Source organism: Sciurus carolinensis, chromosome 4 (assembly GCF_902686445.1).
Source record: "Sciurus carolinensis chromosome 4, mSciCar1.2, whole genome shotgun sequence".
Classification (NCBI taxonomy): domain Eukaryota; kingdom Metazoa; phylum Chordata; class Mammalia; order Rodentia; family Sciuridae; genus Sciurus; species Sciurus carolinensis.
The window spans coordinates 44,706,322-44,732,436 of record NC_062216.1 but is presented as its reverse complement, the minus strand read 5'-3'; the positions used below and the strand labels follow the sequence as shown (position 1 = coordinate 44,732,436).

The 26,115-nt window shown below is 33.0% G+C and overlaps 1 protein-coding gene across 5 annotated transcripts in view; it reads left to right on the top strand.

Annotated features, from left to right (window-relative positions):
• Tusc3 (tumor suppressor candidate 3) overlaps window positions 1–26,115 on the top strand; it is a 339,326-nt gene that overhangs the window by 177,357 nt on the left and 135,854 nt on the right. For all 5 annotated transcript variants that reach the window (XM_047549084.1, XM_047549080.1, XM_047549085.1 and 2 more), the window contains one exon: window positions 21,205–21,268. In XM_047549084.1, the coding sequence (XP_047405040.1) occupies window positions 21,205–21,268 (64 nt within the window). The remainder of the gene's footprint in view (window positions 1–21,204; window positions 21,269–26,115) is intronic.

The following is a 26,115-nucleotide window of genomic DNA, read 5'->3' as shown; positions in this document are numbered from 1 at the left end:
GAGTCATCAGTTCTCAAGATTTACATACATAACACTAACATTATAAATGCATATAAGATTAATATACAAATTGTTATAGAAAGTAGATATTAAAATAGTTATCAGCAGTAAGTACTATCCTAGGCAAAATTTTATTACTTAAGGAGGTAAAATTTGAGTGGCCTTCAAGTCACAGGGAATTTTAGTTAATCAGTAAGAAGATAGGCCATGTGTTGCTATGGGTCAGGAAAGAAAATGAAATAGTCTTAAGAACCTATATAAATGTCAAAACAGTGTTAGGAAATTTGGGGGCATGAAGATACAGTTTTTACTAAAACATGTAATTGTGTTGATAGAAATAGTGTGAGGGAAATTGTCCTTAACCTGGCATACCAATTATGTCTACCTCCATATTCCTTGCCAGTTAGATCAGATAAACAATTTTACTTTCCCTCCTCTGTTAATTTCCTGTTCTATTAACCCTTTTGAAATCCTCTTCTAATATCCTTTACTTATTTCACTGTAATTCTACATTGAAATAATAATCCTACAGTAAAATACTGTTTTAGTTAACAATCTCTGGTGTCTTTTCTTTCCTTTTCACCTTAATTTCACTTATATTTCTCTTAAAATCATTTGAACTTATAGCTAAATTGATAGCCAAACTTACAGTCTTTTTAATAAAGACCGTGCAACTTAGTGTAGCTACTTTTATTAATTTATGGTCTATGTAATCTTTAGCAGCTCTCAATGAGGAAGATAACTATATTATTTCCATTTATAACAGTGGAAACTCAAGCAGAGTCAGATCTGGGTTTTCTAAGTTTTAAAATTTTAAAGCATACTATTTAAAATAGAATGAGGATTGTTTTGCTTTATGGGATTATATATGTTTGTATGTTCCCTTTTAGTCAAAGATGCTATGTTTTATATTGTTTTCTTATTTTATGAAGCACAATTTTTCTTTTAAGTACTCAATATAGATTTGTTGATTGATTGATTGATTAAGAAATATTTGACTTATATTGTCAAGGGCTTTAAGTGACCTCTAAACAATTTTAAATTTTCTAGTGTTTAGGAGTGATAGACTGATGAAAATAGTGATTTTGAGAGGTTGCAGAGTAAAGATTAGAGAATAATCTTAAGCACAATATGGTGAGCATTTTGGCAGTTAGTTGTGTCAAAGTAGTAGAAAAGTAGCAGATATAAGTCTGGAAGTGCTCAGTGGCTTCATGAGTGGTTGTAGGCAGAGATGTCCAAGTTGAAGCTTACTTAGGTCATTAGAAGAGTGGTGTAGAAATATGGCAGAGATAAACTAGTTTATATGGAGAGTATTTACATTTGTGAAATTCTGACTTTAGAGTGATAGCACATTCAAGTAGGGATACATAAGTAGAACTATCCAGTCAGTAGTTATTTAATAAGATGTGAAAGTTGACCTGCCTGAAAAGGGTTCTGTCACATATAAAAGCTGTTCATTTTTTTCTTTTTAACTTTTTTATTATGGAAAATTTTAAACATATACAAAGGAACACAGAGTAGTACCATGAGTACCATGAGTTGCTACAGATGTGCTCCAATCTTCAACAGTTTTTAACTCTACCCACCATCTTACTATCTTCCTTTTTTTTTGTTTGTTTGTTTTCTTTCTTTTTTTGTACCAGTACCGGGTACCAGGGATTATATCCAGGGAACCCAGGGTTGCTTAACCACTGAGTCACATATCAGCCCTTTTTACTTTTGAGACGTGGCCTCACTAACTTGCTTAGGCCTTCCCTAAATTGTTGAGACTGGTCTTAAACTTGCCATTCTCCTGCTTCAGCCTGCTTAGTCATTGGAATTACAGGAATGTGCCACCACACACAGTTACCATCTTCCTATCTGTATACTCTTACCCACTTCCACTCCTTTCCTCCAGATTATTCTGAAGCAAATCTCAGACATCATGTAGTCCATCACTAATATTTTTTCTTTTTTTATTCTTTTTAGATATACATGATAGTAGAGTGTATTTTGATGCATTATACACACATGGAATATAACTTATTGTAATTAGGATCCCATTCTTGTGGCTGTACATGATGTTTAGACTCACTGGTGTATTCATACATGAATATAGGAAAGTTACATGCAATTCGTTCTACTGTGTTTCCTATTCCTATTCCCTCTCTCTTCCCTCCATTCTCCTTTGCATCACCAGTATTTCAGTATATGTGTCTCTTAAACACAACCACAATACTGTTATCACACCTAATAATTAATAATAGTTCTTTGGTATCATTGAGCTTAGATCACTCTTATTCTTTTTTTCTTCTAGTTTTGTTATTTTGTTCAATCAGTTTCCAAATAAAGTGCTGTGTCTGAGGTTCCCAAGACCATTCCAAGGTTTTGTGATTTGTAGAACTCATAGGACTTAGTATCTGGTTATCCACATGGCTTGGTTTATTACAAAGATAGGACATAAAGCAAAAGCTCATCAAAGGGGAAAGTCACATTGAATGAAGTCCAGTGAAAGTCCAAAGGCACAATGTAATGACGTCCAGACACAAGCTTCTGAGAGTTTTCTCTCCAGTGAAGTCATGCAGGACTCAATTCTTGCAGCATCAAATTTGAGAAGTGTGAATGAAGTGTTGGCTCCTGAAGAAGCTCATTGGAACCATGGTACCCAAGGTTTTTTACTGGAGCCTGATCCTATAGGCTCCCTCTGCCTAGTAGGTACCAGATTTTTAGACTTCCAGAAAGAAAGCAGGCATTTACCATAAACCATTTTGTGCAACAATTTAGGCACAGTGAGCCATCTTCATCACTGGGGGAATGAAGATAACATTTCTGAAATCCAAGTTTCCAGATGCCAGCCAAGGACCAACCTTTTAAGAATGGCTTTCCAAGGATAGCAGTCCCAGGCCTCTTTTCTTCCCAGGTGAATACATTGTGACTAGTCGATATATTGTATCATTTTTTAAAAATGTTTCTGTCAGCACATTATAATTACACATAATATTGCAGTTCATTTTGACATAACCATACATGCACAGCATATAATTTGTTTCACTTCAGTCCCCAGTACTTCCTCTTTCCCTTCCCTCCTTCTTTCCCCTGTTAGCCTTCCTCTACTACTTTCCAAGTATACATCTTCCAAAGGAGAAAAAATATAGAGACTAGAACTTCATGGACAATTCGTGTAATATGTCCCTTTTATAATTACTATATAGATCAGCATTTTAGTAGACTCTACCACTTTAATAACTTAGATGTCTAACAGAATATATATATTTTAAGTTCATGTATCCTCAACTGAATTTAGAAATATTCTGCATTTATGTTAGCAGTATATGTTCTATGTATATAGACTTAAAATAACTAAATGTGAGGTATTTTTATTGTCATATTTAATAGTAGGGTTCATTTTGACATACATACATATAACATAATTTGCTCCATTTCATCCTCCAATAACTAAATTCTTACTGCACATTGTATCAGTTATGAAATTCTCTCCTTTTCCATAGAAACACACAGGGAACAAGAAATCCAGTTGTTCTTCCTTCACATATGTCTTCCTTCAAAAATATGCAGAATCAGATCACTTTTTACACCTGCCATTAACCTGCTTTAAGCCACCAGCATCTTTTGTCTGTACTGCTGCAGTAACCTTTCTCTATTCTCCTTCTGTCCTTGCTCTGTAGATCATGTTACTCTTCTCAAAACTATTTTAGCTCCCATGTGACTCAAGTATAATCTAAGTCCTCAACAATGTATTGACCCTCCTACTCTTTGTGAACATATTTCTGTCTTAAGACCTTTGTAGTGGCCATTACTCCATTTGTCTCTTCAGTGCTTTCCCCAAAATCAGTATGGCTAACAACCTTAATTGATTAAAGTCTGCTCAAATGCTGGATACATTCTCTGTGGTTTTTGCTGACTCTCCTCTCATGTAAATTTTATCCTCTTCCCCACTCAGGGCTCTTCCAATCCCTTTACTTTGCTTTACTTTTTCTTTTTGTATAGCATTTTGCATTGATACAGTATATAATTGATTTTGCATTATATACACATGTATGCAACTTTTATATATTATTGTTTGCCTCCTTGAGCCCAGCACACAAGTACACACCCACATACACATGCATATATACGCATACACTGTGTCTAAACCAGTCATATTTGCTTCGTTCAGTATTTTATCTGAAGTGCCTAGGGATATAGCTATCATATGTTATGTGATAAATAAATATCTGTGGAATAAATAAATATAGCAACATTGAAAGAGCTAACACCTGAAGTGTTCCTTCATGTCACAATTCTCTAAAAACTTTATTATAACAACTTTATGAAGAAGATACTCTTTTATCCTCATTTTACAGGCGAGGCACCTAAGCCACAGGTTGGCTAAGTAATACATCCAGCTCTATATGACTAGAATTCAAACCTAGCAGCCTGGTTTAGAATCACAACTCCTTACTATGAAGAGTATGGAACCTCTCTCAAAGATGATTCTTATGCTTAGTGCTATAAATTTTATAGTAGAAGCTGAAGTCATATACCATACTGTTTATATATGTTATATACAAATGTTTCTCATAAAGCAGGATTCACACTGATAATATTCTGATTTAATGTAAAGATGAATGTTGCTAATCTGTAAATTTCAAATAGTAAGCTTAAACAATAGAAAATTGCATCAAAAATTAAGTTTTCATTTGACACATTAGCAGGATTAATCAGTAATATTATTAGTTTTTAAACCAAGTTCAGAAACTTGCAAACCAAGTTGTATGGGTCTAATATCTGAATCATTATCAGTGATATTTTCATTTCTTAGGATGGTTTCGTTTATCATATTTCACAAGAAATGTTGTTCTATATTTCACAATCAATGTCAAGATAAAGGCTGTGATGTCAAAGATTTAGAGCCAGTGACTTCCCAGATTGTTCATCAGACTGCAGTGGTCCTGGGCATATAAAGGAAATAAATGACACTGGACTTCTAAAGCAGTTGGTATTAGGTGAACTTTAGGGGAAGTATCATTCTTGAGACTGTAAAAGAAAAATTTCATCAATGTAAACTAAAGCTATCTGAAGTATTAGAATAGAAGACTTACTAGAGCAAAAAGACTTAATATAATGGGACTCAGACTCAGCAGTATTTTGTTTGTATTGTATTCATTGTACAATCTAATCGGTACTGTAAAAAGTTCATTTAGAGAATAATCACCTGGCTACCCTAAACTCATTATCCATGAATATGCTTAAATATATAGAGAGAGGGAGGGAGAGAAAGAGAATTATGAAAACATTATCATGTGAGTACTAGAGTATTGTGGACATCCATATTCATAGGTACATTAAAAGAAGAAGAGAAAATAGAAGAGGTAGATCATCCTTATAAGAGGACAATGATAATTTTTTAAAAAACATTTGATAGCCATCTTTTTTATTCCATAATATTCCTATGAATATCAAAATATGATCTGTAGCAGAAAATTAATCAGAGAGGCGAACTAGCTTTCCTGTAGTAATGGGAATCATTCTGTTTACTGACAACTCTAGATGAGAGCAAAGAGACAGTGTTTCCTAATGCAATTTTTAGACTTATTACAAGTACAAAATATTTGGAAATATGAAATGAATAACTTTATTTTTAACATAGAATGATGCAAATTTAAGCTCATTTGTTTTTGTTCTTGCATTTTAGATTTACATTTATACTAATCTTATAAAATATTAATCTTCCTTGATAGTTACTCTTTTCCCAGGATAAAAAGTTTTTAAATGCATACACTTTTATTATATTTTTCATATACATCTGATATGACAGATCTATAAAAGCACTTGCACTATAGGTTTACATATAGACTATATCACATTAAAAGCTATTCAATTGGATTTTAAAGTGCTGAAGGATATAACAAATAATTTTTCATTTTGGACCTTTTGTTAAATTAGTTACAAAAGAAAATTATATGAAGTAATTATACTATGCATTTAAAATTTGCTACTGAATAAAATGAAACCCAAAGTCTAGAAATATATTAGCAACAAAATATTAATTACTGAAATAACTTAGAAGGTTAATCATAGGACAGCCTTTAAAACTTCTAATTCATTCTCAAAGGAAACTTTCTTAGTCTTATTATGTAGTGAGATTTTTGTTCTGTGAACATTTATTTTGAAAACAGAGTAGAACAAGGTGTTCTTTAATTGGTTATATAATCAGCTTTGTTCAAAAACTAAAAAGTGCTTCTCTAAATACAGTTTATTCCCAACAGTTGTCTCATCTAATGTCTGGGACTTAAGGTTGTTTGTGTTATCCTAGGAGTTTTCCAACCATGCCATCCATGTCTTTATTGGCAGGCCTTCTGTGGAGGGGCAGTTAATCACAAACTATTTCAGCATATTCTGCCTAGAATTTCCTTAGTATTGATTTTCTTTTTTCTTTTCTTTTCTTTTCTTGTCTTCTTTCTTAAGTTGCTTAAAATAAATGAACTAATAAGTCTTACTGATACTGTAATTTAGGGAAAGCTCATGTGGATAGATATTTCTATTCTTTACCATCTAAATGTATAAATTTAAGGAGAAGCATCTGAATGATACCAAACATTCCTATCCTAGCCTGGGGCTGCAATTACAGAAAAACTGAATTTCTCAAAATCCCTGGTTAGGAGCTATGATCTCTCCATTGGTTCTTCCATTTCCAGTTGGTTCAGTTTCTGCCTCCCTGTAATTGTTACCATGTCTTTCATAGTATCATAGAGAATCTCTCAGAATACTAGATAGCATGAATGAAATATGAGTTCTGATTTGCTGATTCACCCTGATATTGTTTATAAGTTATCTGCCTAATTCACTTCATGTATTATTTTTTCTATTGTTAGAGGTCAATTTACTGTCAGCACTGTATATTAACTCTAAATTACTACAGTTCCACTAAGAATTCTATTATTGTTTAAACACACACAAGCATTCAAACAAAAAATAGTAGGAAATTGTTTCACCTGAATATGTGTCTTTCCTAAGAGATTTTATAAGATTATATCATTGCCCCTTCCCGCATTGCTTTCTGCTAAATGTAATACAGATATGGCCTATAGTTCATCCACAGTGCAAATTTCTGGTCCTATCCCATTTCCTATTGTATTAGAATATATCAATAATCTGTTTTTTTAAAAAAAAGTATCTCAGAGCAGTTTCATGCACCCACAATTTTGAGAATTCTTTTGAGAACCACCAACATGGGTTTAGTGATGAACCTTTTTAATCCTCAGTGGGATAACAGACTTTAAAGAAAACTCACTGGAGTATGGCTGAACCAGGTAAGGCTGTAGCCTGCCACAACAGATCATGTGATAAGTTCAGCTGGAAAACGGCTATCTTAGTCAGCTTTTTTGTGACTGTAACAAAATACCTGACAAGAGCAACTTAGGAAAAGATTTATTTTGGCTTAGAGTTTCAATCCATAATCACTTGACCCCGTCCCTCTGGACTTGTGGTGAGGCAGAATGTAATAGCAGGGAGGGTGTGGAAAAGCAAAACTGCTCACCTCATGGCAGCCAGGGAGAAGAGGGAGAGGAAGGGAGAGAGAGAACTTGATTGACTAGCACCCTCATGATACAGTCACTTTTCAAAAATCCTGCCTCAGTACATTGCTGCATTGGAGAAGTCTTGGAGGTCTGTGCATATCTAAATTGTAACAAGGGCTAAGAAATTCTCCAAAATTTCAGGTAACAAGAGAGCAGTGGCTTACTACTACCAGATGGCAGACAAAATACTTTGACCAATACATGGAGCTATTTCCACTATTTTCATGAAAAACTGCTTTATTTTGTGTCTATTATTATTATTATCATTATCATCATCATCATCATTTTAGTTTAAGCCAGTTATTAAGTGCTAAGATATTTTAAGTACAAGATATGTATAGCTTCTGGGGAAATCAGACATAATTGGGTTCTTTATCATCTGGATGTAGATGATAATCTATCTATATCTCTTCTTTCAAGCAAATCCAGAAGGACTTAACCTATTTTATTATCTATATCACATCTGCCACTGGCTGTAGCAGTCTACTTAGAATTAATCCTACCTCAGAGAAGTTGATATAACTTGATGAATGCAAAGTAGTCCCCAAGGATAGAATGAGAAACGTGCAACTATCAAGAAATAGAGGAATCTTTTATTGAAATATCAGTGAGGGATTTTGGCTTACTTTGTACAGTGACAGTGGTGACACAGGACACTTGATTTTGCTACATCTTTAACAGAAGCCTACCCACTTGTTGTCTTCTTTCCCAAAATCCTTCCTGCTTTTGCCTCACTTCCTTCTCTCGTACTGTTGTCATTGTTTACATATATATATATATATATATATATATATATATATATATATATATTTTTTTTTTTTTTTTTTTTTTTTTTTTTTACTAAAGACTCAATTAGTTGGTTCCACCTTAAGCAAGATTATAGTAGAAGTTCCTAGGGTACCTTTAGAGTATTTTTATTAAGGCACAAACTACTTAAGATAGTTTATATTACCCTAACAATTTCTAAAGTATCATTTCCTGAATATTAGTATTCTAAGAAAGAAACTGAAAAGGAAAAAATTAAGATCATTTCATTTTAGTATTTTGGGTATCTTGGCACAGGAAAGAGGCTCAAGGCTAGAATGTTGATACTACATTTCTACTAGATGATGTTTGGAAATTGTCTTATTTACTTAGTGGTGTGGGTTGAATCATAGATTTCCCCCAGATTCATATGTTGAAGCTTAACACCCAACATGACTATAGTTGGAGATGGGATCTTTAGATGGAGTTAAATAAATTCATATAGAAAGGACTCTTACTGACTAGGATTTCTGACTATAAGCAAGGCGTCCCCCCACCCCCACTCCTGTGTTCACCAAGAAAAGACCACTGAGCACGGAGAAGGTAGCTGTCTTCAACCCAGTGGGAGCTCTCACCATACTCCAGTCCCAGTCCAGGGGAAACCTTGATCTTGGACTTATCAGTCTCCAGAACTGTGAGAAAGTAAATTTCTACCCTCTGTTCCTTCCTTCCTCATTTCCTTACCTTTCCTTTTTTTTCTCTTTCTTCTCCCCTCCCCCATTGAACCTCTGAGCTACATCCCCAGTGCTTTTCATTTTTTATTTTGAGATAGAGTCTTGCCAAGTAGCTGAGGGTCTCACTAAGTTGTTGAGGCTGGCCCCAAACTTGGAATCTTCTGACCTCAACCTCTTCAGTCACTGGATTATAGGTGTGTACCATCATGCCCAGCTAAATTTACACTCTTGAAGACACACTACTGGTATGTTGTTTGGGTGATCTGAACAGATTAAGATACTTGATAAACATAATTGATTATGTAGTACACAGAAAAATAGTACTTTGATTTTGTGTAGTCCTTTGATCAGGGAAGCTAGGGTGCTTCTACTGGAAATTCTTAAACAGCCAAAGTGAATTTCAAAGACCTTTAAGTCTATTTGAAAGCAGTAAGCAAGAAACCCTTGAAATTACCTTATTTTTTACTTGCTATTAGAATAATTTCTATATTTGCAAAGGTACAAAATCACATGGTAGACAACTGAGATAATTATCACTTAGAGGGTTTTCTTAGATTTCAAGAATACACTATCCTCTTACTGGCAGGTAGTGAAACAGTGACTAAATCAGGCTAAAAGGATGAAAGCTAGTACTTTTTTATGATGTAGTCAAGGAGGGGGAAAAGAAATGGATAGAAAGAATTTACAAGTTATTTTATATTGATTGAATAAAACTTCATGAAAAGATTGGACACAAAGAATTCATGTAGATAGTGAGAGATAATCACAGAGGTGTTTCTGATGACTGATGAAAGCCATTGGTTCTCTTTGCAGTCATATATTTTAAGATGAAAGAAGAGGAGACCATATGTGTTTTGTGGATTTGATCTTGAAATGAGACCAACTGTCATATGAGTAATACCCCAAAATATTAAATTTCAGTTTCTTTTATATGCCATTTTCTTGATGTTACAAAGTTTCTTTTGAAGTAAATTACATTTGTTAAGATGAACAGAATTAAAAAATCACATCCCCTGGGATTGGTTTAAGCATATTTTTTAATCTTCTAAGTAACTGAAGCAAAGCAAATAGATGCTAAAACATATTTTATCAGTGAATAAGGGAGAAATAGCTGTTAATTTGAACTCTAATTATGTACTTTGTCTTCAAAAGAGCTGTTTTCTGATACTAACATGTATATATATACATATGTATATTAATGTATATATAGATGCATTAACTAATGGATATTAGTTTTATCCTCCTATGATTAAAATAAAATAAAATTTTGAAAATCACTTGATAGTCTTCAGATCCATCCATTTACTGGCAGATGTCATAAAGTCATTCTTCTTTGTGGCTGAGTAATTCTCCATTTGTATATAAACCAACACAGATTGACTTCAGAGCTCAGCTATTGTGAATTGTGCTGCTATAAACATTGTTGTGGCTGTGTCACTGTAGTATGCTGATTTTAAAACCTTTGGATATATACTAAGGAGTGGGAAACTGGGTCAAATGGTGGTTCCTTTTCTAATTTTTTGAGGAGTCTCTGTGCAGCTTTCAAGAGTAGTTGTACCAATTTGCGGTCCAACAAGCAATTTTTAAAAATTTTTTATTTGTTCTAGTTAGTTATACATGACTGTAGAATGCATTTTGATATATTGTACACAAATGGAGCACAACTTATCATTCCTCTGGCTGTACATGGTGCAGAGTTACACTGGTAGTGTAATCATACATGTATATAGGGTAATAATGTCCATTTCCTTCCACCGTCCTTCCCACCCCCACACCCTGTACTTTCCCTTCACTCTGTTCTCCCCAATCCAAATTTCCTTCCTTCTTCCATAACCTGCCCCCCATTGTGAATCAGCATCCGCTTTTCAGAGAACACATTCTGCCTTTGGATTTTGGGTTTGGTTTATTTCACATGCATGATATTTTCCAGCTCTATCAATTTATCTGCAAATGTCATAATTCCATTCTTATTTAAGGCTGAGTAATATTTCATTATGTATATATACCACATTTTCTTTATCCATTCATCTGATGAAGGGAATCTAGGTTGGTTCCATAGTTTAGCTATTGTGAATTGAGCTGCTATAAACATTGATGTGACTGTGTCACTGTAGTATGCTAATTTTAAGTCTTATGAGTATAACCTAAGGAGTGAGCTATCTGGGTCCAAGTTTTCTGCGGAATCTGCATACTGCTTTCCATAGCCCCACGAGCAGTTTATGAGTGTACCTTATCCCCCACCTCCTCAGCAACACTTATTATTGCTTGTATTGTTGATAATTGCCATTCTGACTGGGGTGAGATGCAATCTTAGAGTAGTTTTGATTTGCATTTCTCTAATTGCTAGGGATTATTAACATGTTTTCATGTTTGTTGGTCATTTGTATTTCTTCTTCTGTGAAGTGTCTGTTCAATTCCTTAGCCCATTTATTGATTGGGTTATTGATTTATTTTTTGGTGTTAAGTTTTTTTGAGTTTTTTATACATCCTGGAGATTAATACTTTATCTGAGGTTTGTGTGGTAAAGATTTTCTTCCATTCTCTAGGTGCTGTCTTCATGTTATTGATTGTTTCCTTTGCTTAGAAGAAGCTTTTTAGTTTGATGCCATCCCATTTATTGATTCTTAATTTTACTTTTTGAGCTTCAGGAGTCTTGTTAAGGAAGTCAGATCCTAAGCTGACATGATGAAGATTTGGGCCTACTTTTTCTACTATTAGGTGTATGCTCTCTGTTCTAGTGTATAAGTCTTTGATCCACTTTGAGTTAATTTTTGTGCAGGGTGAGAGATAGAAGTTTAATTTCATTTTACTGCATATGGATTTCCAGTTTTCCTAGCATCATTTGTTGAAGAGGCTATCTTTTCTCCAGTGTATGTTTCTGGTTCCTTTGTCTAGTATTAACTGTATTTATGTGAGTTTGCCCCTGTGTCCTCTATTCACATTGGTCTACCTGTCTATTTTGGTGCCAGTCCCATTCCATTTTTGTTACTATTGCTCTGTAATATAGTTGAAGGTTTGATATTGTGATACCTCCTGCCTCACTGTTTTTGCTAAGGATTCCTTTGTCTATTCTGGGTCTCTTAGTTTTCCAAATGAACTTCATGATTGCTTTTTCTTTTTACAAAGAATGTCACTGGGCTTAAGGATGCAATTCCTAATTGCATTTAGGAGTTTAGGAAATGCACTAGGATTTGCATTAAATCAGTTATAACACTTCTGGTAGTGTGGCCATTTTGACCATGTCGATTCTGCCTATCCAAAAGCATGGGAGATCTTTCCATCTTCTAAGGTATTCAAATTCTTTCTTTAGTGTTCTTTAGTTTTCATTGTAGAGGTCTTTCACCTCTTTTTTTAGATTGATTCTCAAGTATTTTATTTTTTGAGGCTTTTGTGAATGGGGTAGTTTCCCTGTTTCTCTTAAAGTGGATTCATCACTGATGAAAAGCATTTGATTTATGGGTATTAATTTTATATTGTTACCATTGCTGAATTCATTTATTAGTTCTACAAGTTTTCTGCCCACCAGCAATTTTTGAGTCTTTTTCCCCACATCCTCCCCAACATTTATTGTTCTCGTGTTCTTGATAATTGCCATTCTGCTTTCTCTACTTATGAGAAGAACATCAGTGGACTTTCAATAGGAATTTCATTAAATTTGTATAGCACTTTTGGTAGTATGACTATTTTGACATTATTTATTCTGCCTGTCCAAGAACATGGGAGATCTTTCTATCTCCCAAGGCCTTCTTCATTTCTTTCTTCAGCATTCTGTAGTTTACATTTATTGACTGCTTATTGTGTTTTAAGCCCAATGCCAACGATTTTGGGTGTGTTATATAATTCACTTTTCAAATTTTTTAAAATTTCTATCAAGCAGCTTAATAATTTGAGGTCTAGAGTAATTTTTTGAAGGTTTCAGTTATAGCACATACAGGGTAAGAATCCCTCTTAAGGTATTTTATATGGTTTTATTAGTACATTATAGTTAGACTTAATATTGGGGTTTTTTTTGACATAATCTATATTTATGGAGTATAATTTGTGCCATTTCACCCCCAATACTTGTGTTTTCCCTCTCCTCATTCCTCTGCCTGTTTTCCTCCTTCTATGTTCCTTGTCTTCCTTCTATTTATTTATTTTTTAAATTAGTGCTTTATAGGTATACATAAAGGTGAAATTCACTGTGGTATATTCATATACGTACGTAGCATAATTTAGTTAATTATTTCCTCAGTTCTTCCTTTTTTGTCCCTCCTCTCTCCCTTTCTTTCCCCTCCCTGTACTACACTGATCTCCTTTCTGTTTTCCTGGGCCCCTCACCCTATCTTTTTTCTCCCCTATTTTGCTCTAGGTTTCAAATATGAGGGGAAACATTCAATCCTTCAAGTTTTGAGACTGACTTATTTCTTCTATAATTTCATTCTTTTTTATGATTAAAACTCTATTGTGTGAACCACCATTTGATCCAGCTGTCCCACTCCTTGGTCCATACTCAACGGACTTAAAATCAGCATAGTACAGTGACACAACCACATATATTAATGTTTATAGCAGCTCAATTCACAATAGCTACATTGTGTAACCAACCTAGATGCCCTTTGATAGATGAATGGATAATGAAACTGTGGTATATATGCACAATGGAATATTATTCATACATAAAGAAGAACAAAATTATGGCAATTGCAGGTAAATGAATGGAGTTGGTGAATATCATGCTAAGTGAAATAAGCCAATCCCCAAAAAACACAGGCCGAATGTTTTCTCTGATAAGTGGATGCTGATACATAACCAGGATGGTGGGGTGGTAGAAGGAGGTAAGGGAAGAATGGAGGAAGGATGGATTGTGTAGAGGGAAATGAGGGATGGGGATGGGGCAGAGGGAAGGAAAGAATGGAATGAAACATCATTACCCTATGTACATGTATGATTACACAAACGGTGTGACTCTACTTCTTGTACAACCAGAGAAATTAAAGTTGTACCCCTTTTGTGCACAATGAATAAAAAAGAATAAAAAAATAAAAATAATAAATGCCCCATTGTGTGTATATACCATATTTTCTTTATCCATTCATCTGTTGATGGTACCCGGCTTTTTCCATAACTTGGCTATTGTGAATTGCCTTGTTCTAAACTTCTATGTGCCTGTATCCCTATAACATGCTTATTTTAGATCTTTTGCCTAAATACCAAGAAATTGAATAGCTGTGTCATATTGTAGTTCCATTACTCATCTTTTGAGGACTCTCCATACTGCTTTCCAAAGTGTTATACTAATTTGAAGTTCCACCAACAGTGCATGAGTGTATCTTTTTTCTTAGATCCTTGCCTGCATTCATATTTGTATTCTTGATACTAGACATTCTAACTGTAGTAAGATGAAATCTCAGTGTAGTTTTGATTCACATTTTTCTAATTGCTAGGGATGTTGAAAAGTTTTTCATATATTTGTTGAGTATTTGCATTTATTCTTTTTAGAAATGTCTGTTTAGTTCTAGTTCCTTTGCCCATTTATTGATTGGGTCATTTGGATTTGGGGTGTAAGTTTTTTTTAGTTCTTTATGTATTGTGGATATTAATCCCATGTCAGAGGAGTACCTGGCAAATATTTTCTCCCATGCTGTAGGTTTTGTCTTTATGTTCTTGTCTCTTTCGATGGAAAGAAGCTTTTTAATTTGATGTTATCCCTCTTATTGATTCTTAGTTTTATTTCTCTAGTATTAGAGGGTCTTGTTAAGCAAGTTGGTGCCTGCCCCCGAATGTTGGGAGTGTTGAGCCTATTTCTTCGAATTGCAAAGTTTGTAGTCTAATTCCTAGGTCTTTGATCCACTTTGAGTTGACTTTTGTGAAGGTGAAAGGAACCTAGTTTTATTCTTACACTTATGAATATCCAGATTTCTCTGCACCATTTGTTAAAAAGGCTGGGTTTTTTGCCAACATGTCTTTGACACCTTTGTCAAGTATTGGATGACTGTATATGTGTGGACTTATTTCTGTGTCTTCTATTCCATTGGTCTTCACATCTATTTTGATGGCAATACCATGCTGTTCTTGTTACTATAGTTCTGTAGTATATTTGTGGTCCTTTATTGTAATGCCTTCAGCATCACTCTTTTTGCTCACAATTGCTTTGGGTATTCTGGGTCTTTTGTTCTTCCAAATGAATATTAGGACTATTTTTTTTTCTACTTCTGAAAAGTATAATTTTGATGGTATTTTGGTATTTTCATGGTGATTGCATTGACTCTTTATAATGGTTCTGGTAGAGTGGCCATTTTGATAATAGTAATTTAGCCTGTCCAGAAACATAGGAGGTTATTTCCATCTTCTAAGGTCTTCAGTTTGTTTCTTCAGTAGTTTTCATTGTAGAGGTCTTTGGCCCACTTGGTCAGATTTATTCCCAAGTTCATTCCCAAGCTCGATTTTTTCTTTTTCTTTTTCTTTTTAATTTATTCACTTTTGAGGTTATTGGGAACAGGTAGTTTTCTTCATTTCTCAGCAGATTCATTATTGAAGTACAGGAAGGTTATTATGAGATCTTGTATCCTGCTACTTTGCTGAATTTGTTTTCAGTGTAGAAGTCTGATAAAGTATTTTGGGATCATCTAGGTATAGAATCATGTCACCAGCAAGCAAAGATAATTTCAGTTCTTTTCCTATTTGTTTTCCTTTAATTTTCTTCTCTCTTTTTTTTTGTTTATTTATTTATTTTTAACGTTTACATAGGGTAATGATGTTTATTTTTTTTTCCTTCCCCCGCACCCCTCCCACCCCTCTTTTCCCTCTATACAGTCCTTCTTTCCTTCATTCTTACCGCTCACCTTAGCCTAACTCTAAACCTAACCCTAAACCTAATGCTAACCCCTCCCAACCCCCATTATATGTCCTCATCCGCTTATCAGCGAGATCATTCGTCCTTTAGTTTTTTGAAATTGGCTTATCTCACTTAGCATGATATTCTCCAATTTCGTCCATTTGCCTACAAATGCCATAATTTTATCATTCTTCATTGCGGAGTAATATTCCATTGTATAAATATGCCACAGTTTCTTTCTGATTGCTCTGGCTAGAGTTTCTAGAACCATGTTTAGTAAGAATGGCAGGAGTGGACATTCTTGTCTTGCTCCTGATTTTAGAGGAAATGCTTTCAGTTTTTCTCTGTTCAGTATGATACTGTCCTTGGATTTGTTGAAATAAGTTTCTTCTATCCCTAGTTTCTCCAGCATTTTAAACATGGATGGATTTTGGATTTTGTTGAAGACTTTTTCTACATGTATTGAGAAAACCATGGGATTTTTGTCCTTAACTCTATTTATGTAGTAGATTACATTTACTGATTTGTGTATGTTGACCCAGCCTTGCATCCCTGGGATGAAACCCAATTGATCATGGTATATACTTTTCTTAATGTGTTTTTGAATGCACTTACCAATATTTTCTTAGGGACTTTTGCATCTATGCCCATCAGGATAATGGTCTATAGTTTTCTTTCTTTGATATTTTTTGGTTTTGGTATCAGATATTTTGACTGAAATCCAATTTGCAAACCACTACACTATACTGTTTCCTTCATATCATCAGTATCAGGGTCTAGAGTACAGATTAGACTGAGTTCCAAATTATTGAAATGACCAAGTAAGAATCAGTTTCTTAAATTGAATGGTTATTATCAACACTAAAAGTAAGACTGATAAATTGTTTGCTTTTCATTATAACCACTCCCTTTTCTGAGAACAAACTATTTATTCACAATGGCCATTATTATTTTTATAGCAATAAGTGTTTAAGACAAATTAATGAATACTCACTAAGACCACAATTTTAAAATAATATCAGAAAAGCAAAGCATGCTGACAGATATCATCTTCCTAAGAACTTAGGAATGAATTAAGTGGAGTAAAATTTCTTTCTTCTGTTGATTTGTTTTGTAGTTAGCTTAATTTTTATTTTATCTTGATTCATTCTTAGCATTGCTACCTAAGAGATATTAGAACCACTATATTAAACACAATATACTATTTTTTATTTTCAAGTATGTTACTTGAAATTAAGAAAGTATTATCATCTATACACATATTTTTATGTCATGCTGTGTAAACTTCATTTATCTAATTTTCATTGTAAATAAAATTGGACTTTAAGTCAGCAGTCTTGTAAAGTGAATTAGGAACCATTTTTAAATTTTATTTTGGCTCATGTATGCTGTGAACTATTCAATAGACTGGACAAGTAAAGAACATTGATATTAATGTTCTATTAAAATATTTGTCTATGAATAAATTTATACATATCAAATATCAAAGACTACTACATTTTCTTAACTATCTGATATGCAAATGCATTGTGCTTGTAAAGACAAGTTAAATATATTTTTTGGAGTAAACTACCAGTAGCTACTGATACTTCCCTCACTCATCAGAATTAATAAAAGAGAGGAAAAGAATATAAATGAATGTCATGCTTTACATAGGAATTCATTACTTCAGTATTCCTTTTCAAAGAACCTTGAAAGGGCATGCATTTTTTAAATACAAATTTTTAAGACCATTTTTAAAAATTATAGAGCTCAATTTAATCCTCACGGAATTAGACCATTGCTTTAGGTCTCCTCATAAAGGATAATGATGTATGGTAAGGAAGACATCCATAAAGCTTATTTGTTCTTACTGCTTATATGGATGTTTTCATGACTTTTAGTATTTGCACTTTCTTTGTTGCATTTTACTAGACAACATGTATTCTTATAGTTTGAGTGTGTAGGCTCCTTGAATGCATAGTTGCAGTTATTTTTTTCTCTAAGTGCTGGATCTCCATTGCCTAAATTCATGCCTCATACATATTAATTACTCAGCAAAACTATCAAATGAATTCTAGTTCATTAAATTGTAAAGTCTTTGGGGATATCTGGTCTTGATATGATTTTGAAGACTAAAAAAGATGAATGAAAGTCAAAATTTAATACCGGTTTCTGAACATCATCTTTTAAAAATATCAGTTCAGTACACAGTTCACCAAATGTATTTGAGTTTGCTTATCTAATGCTTAGAAAATAGAGTTCATTTAAATGATACATGTTTGATTACTTTTGTTTACTACAGGGAGTGCCAGGTACTATACTAATAACATGATATGACATCTTATTTAATTTTTAGTTTAATATTTTGAGGAATATTCTCCTATCTTTCTTTTAAAGATGAAATAATTGAGGTTAAATAATTTGTTCCAGTTGACACATGTAGTAATTGGCAAACTGAGGACCCTCCAAAGCTGCTCCTTGTTATAGTCTTCTGTATACAAGAAATAAGCTATAAGACTAATGGATCAGTTATGGTGAAATGATAATCTTTAGTGAGATAAGTCTCTTAGGACCAAGTGTGATTTTTTTTTAACTTAGTTATCCTTTTAAGTTGAAAAAAAAATATGTAAGTTATTTGGTATTGTGCATTGCATGATAAGGTGGTATTCTCACATGTTTAAAAATGCATTAAAGGATTTTGAGCAAAGTAATGATAGAATTTGCTTTGTTTTAAACAGTTTTAATTTGGTGGACAAACTGTAGGGTGGAGACAGGAAAAATGAAAAGGCTTTGCAATAGTCTAGGCAAGAGATGATGATAGTTTGGGCCTTATTACTCAGGCCGCTTTGATACTTCTTCCTAGATATAGTAACAGATGTTGAATTTGGAATGAATTATGAAAGCAGAGCCAATGGGGTATTCTGAATGATTGGATTATGGGGAGGGAGGAAAGAAGGAATGGAAGATAATTCTAAGGTTTTGGCCTAAACAACTGGAAAAATCACATTACCATTTCCTGAAATAGGGGAGAGAAGCCCTTTCTGGGATAAAAAGGAAGGCAGACCACAGTTTGTGTGGCCATTTTAAGGTTTAGACTTCCAGGCAAAGACTGTGATACTAACAAATGGAAATGGGTGTATATCAGCCTGATATAAATGTGAGAATCATCCATATAGGTTGATAATTAAAGCATGAGATTGGGTGAGAACACCAGGGAAGGGTGAGTACAGATAAAATCCTTAAATCTATGGAATTCTGGGACATTCCAGAGTCTAGAGAAAATGCGAATTAGGAAGGGAATAGCCACAGGGACTGAGGAAGAGGAGCCAGTGTAATGGGAGAAGCAAGAGTGGTGTCATAGAATTCATGTGAAGATATGACCAAAAAGGAGGGAGTGGTCAGATGTGGCCAGCTTTTCAGATACATATGTCAAGTGAGATTGACAAATAATCATAGAATTTGGCAATGGGGAAATCTATTGATGACCTTAACAAAAATTTGATCAGAGAAAATCCTCTTTCTTAAAACAAAGTTTGAAACCGTTCACTTTAAAACATCTCAGTTCTCTAAATTTGTGATTCTAAGGTAGGTGCAGTTTCTTGCAGTTTTAATAAAAATTTAAGCATATTATCCTGTATTATTAAATTTAAATATTTTAGTTATATAAGTGATTTTAACTCCTTTGTCAACATTTAATAATCCAAATGCCAAGGAAAACTTTAATATTATTTTTCTACATGTTCTTCCTGTACTTGGTAAGCTGTTATATGGCATAAAGGACATCACCTATATAGACAGACCCAGGTTTCAGAACAAATTCACCAGTTATTAGGTGTACCATTGTAGTTATTCCAAGAATAAAACCTTAGTCTTAGTTCTTAGAGTCTGAGCTTCTAATCATACTTGATGTCAAATATAATTTACAGTGTTTGTATTTCATATTTGTTTTCTTATTAATTTTATTGTTGTCTTCTATTAGTAATGTTAAAAATCTTACATGGTTAGCTTGCAGCTAGTTTATCATTTTTTAAGTTATACTGGTCTTCACTTGGAAAATCTAAATGCATAGAGTCAGAAGAAAATATATATATATATATATGTACATATATATATATATAAATATATATAATAGGATTCTTTAGAAGTTGAATGGATCAGAAATGGCTCTTAGCCATTTTGCTTAAAACCGTGCTCAAAGATTATCTGAGCACACCTACAAATGAGGAAGCTGTGCTTTGAATTGCTGGAAAAAATAAAGATGAAAACAAAGGATGGTTTTGATCAAGAAATCAGCAATAGATTTTACGAAAAAATAATGAAATAGCTTTGATAACAAAGCTCAAACTTTTTCCTTCAAAAAGACCATAGGAATCATGTCAGTTCTTGATTTTCTTGATGAGAAAATACAAATTTATGAATGATTCAATGTCCAGGATTAAGTGCTAGAAGGAATAATTTTCTGACTCTGGTTTAAGTAATCTTTCCATTAAAGCACACTTAGTTTTAGCCATAGTTATTGTCATAAATAAAAATGAAGGAAAATATTGAATAAAGGAAAATGTTGAAATGGCACAGTGAGGCAGTTTAAGTGATGTAAAACTTAAGGAAATTGATTTATGTTGTGTTTTATTTTTCTCCAGTATTGTTTTATAATGTTAGAAAACCTAGAAAGGAACTTTTGTTTAAAACTGTATAGTAACTAATTTTCACTGGAGAAATTAATGGCAGAAATATTTTGGGAATTAGTTTAGAAGCAGAAAATTCTAGATGGAGATTTGTGTCAAATTTTCTATAATCAAGTGGTATTAAATACATATATATAAAATTCTTCTTAACTGTAAAACTAAATTATGTATTTCTAAGTAGGAAAAAACAGGTTTAATAATTGTATTTTGAAAAAATGAAATGCAATAATGAAATGTGTGCATTTATGAAGCTAAATCCTTATTTTTTAAACTTTGGTAAGGGGGAAAAGAGTAATTTGACATATGACCATTTTAAAAACTTAGTTGAATGATGAAAAATCAGAAAATCTAATATGCTATAAATTGTAATCTTATGTCCTCAAGTAAACTTGTGCAGTAAACTCAAGAAAAACCATTATATTTTGTGTCTGTTTGTGATAAATCTTTTAAAAAGTTACATTTATACATGTAAGTTTACTCTGTTAAATTGCTGTCTGCAGTTATAATATCAACCAACATTTTCATCTATTTCAGGTTAACCAAGAATTATTTTATTAAAAAGAATTATAAATAGGAACCTCATTAGTAGATGTTTCTATTGTTTACTTTCATGACAGGAAACTCTGAAATAATTATGTCTTTTTCCCAGATTGTTAATTTTGTTTCTTTGTCTTGTTTTGTAGAGCTACATTCATGGGAGCAGCCAGGCTCAGTTCGTGGCAGAGTCGCACATTATTCTGGTACTGAGTATCCTTTAAAACAACTGATGACTTATAAAGGATAAAACAAAGCTACATATTGTCAAATTGATTTTCTTCCTGGCAATAATTAGCAAGACTTTTAAAAGACATTAAAATTTAAACTTTACTATATGACTAATTTTCTAATTGCTCTGCTAATTATTTTCTGTTACAGTATAATTTTATTGTTATGCTGAATCATTAACAAACTATAATTTTCGTTTTTCTTCTTTTTGTTTTTAAACTGACTCGAATTTAAAAGTATTGCTTTTATTGTACCTTAAATACATCTGGCTAGATATTTAGTTGGTTTATGTGGTTTCACTGTAGGATCCCTGTGATATAAACAGCATAAAAAAAAGTAGTTATCTTCTATCTTCTGTGTGCAGTAAATGAAATAGCACACATAAAACATCTAGTACTCATAAAAGACTATTTGGTTTAATCCCCCCCTCTTTTCTCCCATCTTTCTCATTCAGAACTTTACTGGGTTGCAGATAGTATGCATAAATACATAATTATTGGTATATTCTTTAGCACCAAACAAATGTATAGATGACCAGGAAAGAAAAAGTTCCATGTATTTATCAGAATTATAAAATACTTAAACCCTGGGTATATGTGGTATAAACACCATGTAATATTATTCATCCAAAAAGAAGAACAAAATTATGTCATTTGTAGGAATTGTAGCCCGAACTATCAGTCACAGTGGTATTGAAGTATTTGAAATGTTTTAATTTTCCCAGAGGAAGATTTGTTGACCCCTTCTAATCATGCACTTTACAGGATAATAAAAAAGATACTGTCTTAAGACTGAATTTTGGAAATGAAATTTGAGGAGAAAGAAATTCTAAATGTCCAGCTTATCCTTAGGGAAGCTAAATATTGTGTTTATGAAATTCATCTAGCAAATATTATCATCTTTTTTCTCTGTATCATTTCTCAAAATTTTAATTTTTTCCAGTCTTGATTATACATACTTGAATGCACACAGAATTAGGCTTATCTGCAGCCAGTTCATTGTGTTACCTATGCATATAGAGTATCAAAATTGAGAAACTTCCTTGATAAAAGTAGAAAGAACAAACCTAAAATTCATATGGAAGCAAAAAGAACCATGAATAGCCAGCCAAGACAATCCTGATCAAAAAGAATGATGCTGGAGGCATCACAATACCTGATTTCAAACAGTACTTAAAACAGTATGGTAATGGCATAAAAATAGAAGTGTAGACCTGTGAAATAGAGAGCATGAAAACAACTTCATAAAGCTATAGCCATCTTTTTCTTAACAGAGGTACCAAAAACATACACTGGAAAAAAGTCAGCCTCTATATAGGGGATTGAACCTAGATCCCTATCTCTCAGAAAAAAACAACTCAAAATGGATCAAGGACCTAAATGTAAGACCCAGAACTTTGAAACTGCTCAAAGAAAACATAAGAAAAATCCTTCAAGACATAACAAGGCAACAGCTTCCTGCATAGGACTTTAATAGCTATCTGGGTGTGGTAACCCACACCTGTAATCCCAGCAAGTCAGGAGGCTGAGGCAGGAGAATCACAAATTCAAGCTAGCCTCAGGAAATTAGCAATGCCCTAAGCAACTTAGTGAGATCCTGTCTCAAAGTAAAAAAATAAAAATGACTGAGGATTTAGCTCAGTGGTAAAGCACCCCTGGGTTCAATTCCAGTACAAAAAAAAAAAAAAAAAAAAAAGAGGAAAACAAAAACAAAAAAATGGATAGCGTCAGAGATAATAGCAAGAATCAACATCGGGATTGCATCAAATTAATCAAATTAATGTACAACAAAGGAAGACAGAAGAAAGAGACAGCCTACAGAATAGATGATAATCTTTGCTACCAGTTACTCTTTCAACAGATGATTAGTATCCAGAATGTGTAAAGAACTTAAAAAAAAAAAGTGAATACCAGATAAAATAATAATCTAGTCAACAACTGAGCAAATGAACTGGACACTGTTAAAAGAAAAAAGTACAAATGACCATTAAATATATGGAAAAAATGCTCAACTTCTTTAGCTGTCAGGAAAATAAAAATGAAAACTACACTGAGCTGGACCCAGTGACAGATGCCTATAATTCCAGCAGCTCCGGAGGCTGGGGCAGGAGAATCTTGAGTTCAAAGCCAGCCTCAGCAAAAGCAAGGCACTAAGCACTCAGTGAGACCCTGTCTCCAAAAATACACACACATACACACACACTCACACACACACAAATACACAAATAATAAGTGCTGGTGAGGATACAGGGTAAAAGAAACCCTTATGCATGGTGTGATTATAAATTTGTATAGTCACTATGTAAACTAATATGGTGGTTCCAAAAAATAACTAAACTACCTTATGATCTAGCTATTCCACTACTGAGTATTTACTCAAAAGAATTAAAGTCAGAATACTCTAGAGATACCTGCCTACCCATGTTTATTAAAGCACAATTCGAAATAGACTCAAAAATGTACTCAGCCTAGGTGCCTGTCAGTATATGCACAATAGAGTATTATTCAGAAAGAAATGGCACATGTTCCCTCATTTGGAATCTAGGAGAAAGAAAAAGACGATATTAAATAACAGGGAGAAGGAAAGGGTATTAGGAAGGAAGAACAGTTAGGGGAATGGATATGATCAAAATGTGTTATTTTTATGTACTAATGAAATCCATTGTTCTGTGTAATTAAAAGGCACTGATTTAATAAAAGTCTGAGATTTTTCCATATTAGAGAAGGCTAAAGACAATGACAACTAAATGGAACATGTTATTCTCGACTGGATTGTATAATAGAGATTTAAAATAAAAATAAAGTCACAGAGACTACTACTGGATAAATAGACAAAAATGGAATATGTATGAAAGATTAGTCTAATTAAATATTGTTTAATTAGTGCTAGATTTCTAGACTCCAACTTTAATATGATATTTTCTGTATATCAGAGGGGCCTTAAGTAAGAAACTAAAATATTTGTGAATATGTTAATCTTCCATCTTATTTAGGCTTTAAATTTTTTTTAGGGTTTGTCTATGAAACAAAATATATTTGTGCTAAAACAAATGGTAAGAAACACCAAGTATTTGTTGCAAGTAAATTGTTGAATTTTTAACTATTATTTATTTATATATTATTGTTTCCTTTTTTCATTTTTCCCCTAATTTGTTTCAGTCCCTGATGTATACTTTATCCACAGTAGTGAGTCTATTAAAACACATCAGGAATACCTAGCAATGAAAAGCTGTGTTGAGACTGTTATTCCATTGTATGGCGGGAATTCTCCAAGGTTTCATTTCACGGATCATTGACATCAAGCTGAAATTTAGGATGCAAAGACATTTCACAAGCAGTATGAAGTGTTCAATATAGACTTTAGTAGGAATACATAAAAGAATTAAAAGTCCCTGTTCTCTATATGCCAACAGTAATTATTTGCTTCATTTCTCTTGTGTATTTTTATTTTAGAGATATCTATTATAAAGAGAAAGAGAAAAAATTCTTTTAAAATCACGGACTTATTAATATTATCAGTAAATGTTTTAAAAGATGCCATTTTATGGCAATTTCTTATTTTAATTTCCCTTGAGAGAGTCTACAGGTATTTTTGAATTTACCACATTTTAAAAATTTACATGTGTATTTTTTCCCTTAGTGAAAAAAAAAAAAAAAAGAAAGAAAAGTAAATACCAGATGGTTACTTTGTGTTTATCTGTACAGAATGTTTCTTCCTTTTGGTTTCCTCCTTCTAATTTGGTAAGTCAGATCATTAGATGCAGTTGCTATATACAAAGAACTTTGTTGGAGAAACCTAAGAGAAAAGAGATTGAGTTATTTGATGTCATCGGTTAAAGATTCATGTTTTAGTAAAATCTTAGTAAGATTTTTTTTATCATTAGTGTTTTATTTTCCTAGTATCTTATTTAGGAAAAAAGGAGAAAACAATTCTAAGTATTATATAAAAGAAATCTATGAAAAAAGAGTAAAGAAACATTGTAGGAAGCAGCTATAGAAGAGCAACTTGCTGCCTAGAGAAGTGTGACTAACTCTTTAGCTGTTTTGAAGTGTAAAAAAGATATTCACAGAGGAACAAGAGAGTGTTCTAGTAGAAGGTGGAACCAGAGCAGAAGTACATGTTAAAATTTGGCTGCCTTATTAATTCTTTATGAAGTGTTTTGAGGTTGTACCCAGAGTGCCCTGATAAATTTGGATGTGAAAAGGTAAGTAGTGCCACATATATCTTTTTTTCTGTTCAAACAATCAAGTTTCCTTCTAGTAATAAATTGAAGATAGAGTGGAGAAGAGAGAGCAGAGAAATTGGGAGGTACTAACAGTTGACTGTAGAGGAAAAATTTTAACAATGATGAATGACTCAAGTGTTTGAAAGGAAGAAACTTCAAAACTTGATGGTAACTCTTATAAGCAAGGTTCATAAATAGAAATAACATGACTCTGGAGTTCAGAAATGTTTTGGAGGTTAGTTTTATATTAATAAACTTAAGAAATACAGGAGGAAAATAAGGTATGGAGAGAAATAAACCTAACAAATTCCTAAGATTAGTAGGTTTTATATTTGACTGATGAAAAGCATTTACTTTATTTAAAGTACTTAATATCATAAAGCCCATCAGTTGAATAGTAGAGAACTTAAATTTTTCAACCCATTTTTTCCTACTTGTATTTTCCCAGTAAGTCAAAACTTCTATGGTGAACAGGCCAGTAATAGTTCACATGATTATAGAGTAAGTACATTTGTTGGGCATTTCTGAAAGATTGTTTCCCTAAAGATACAGTGGATATGTTTATATTTCTTTAGTCTATCATATCACTGTGCAAAATGAATAG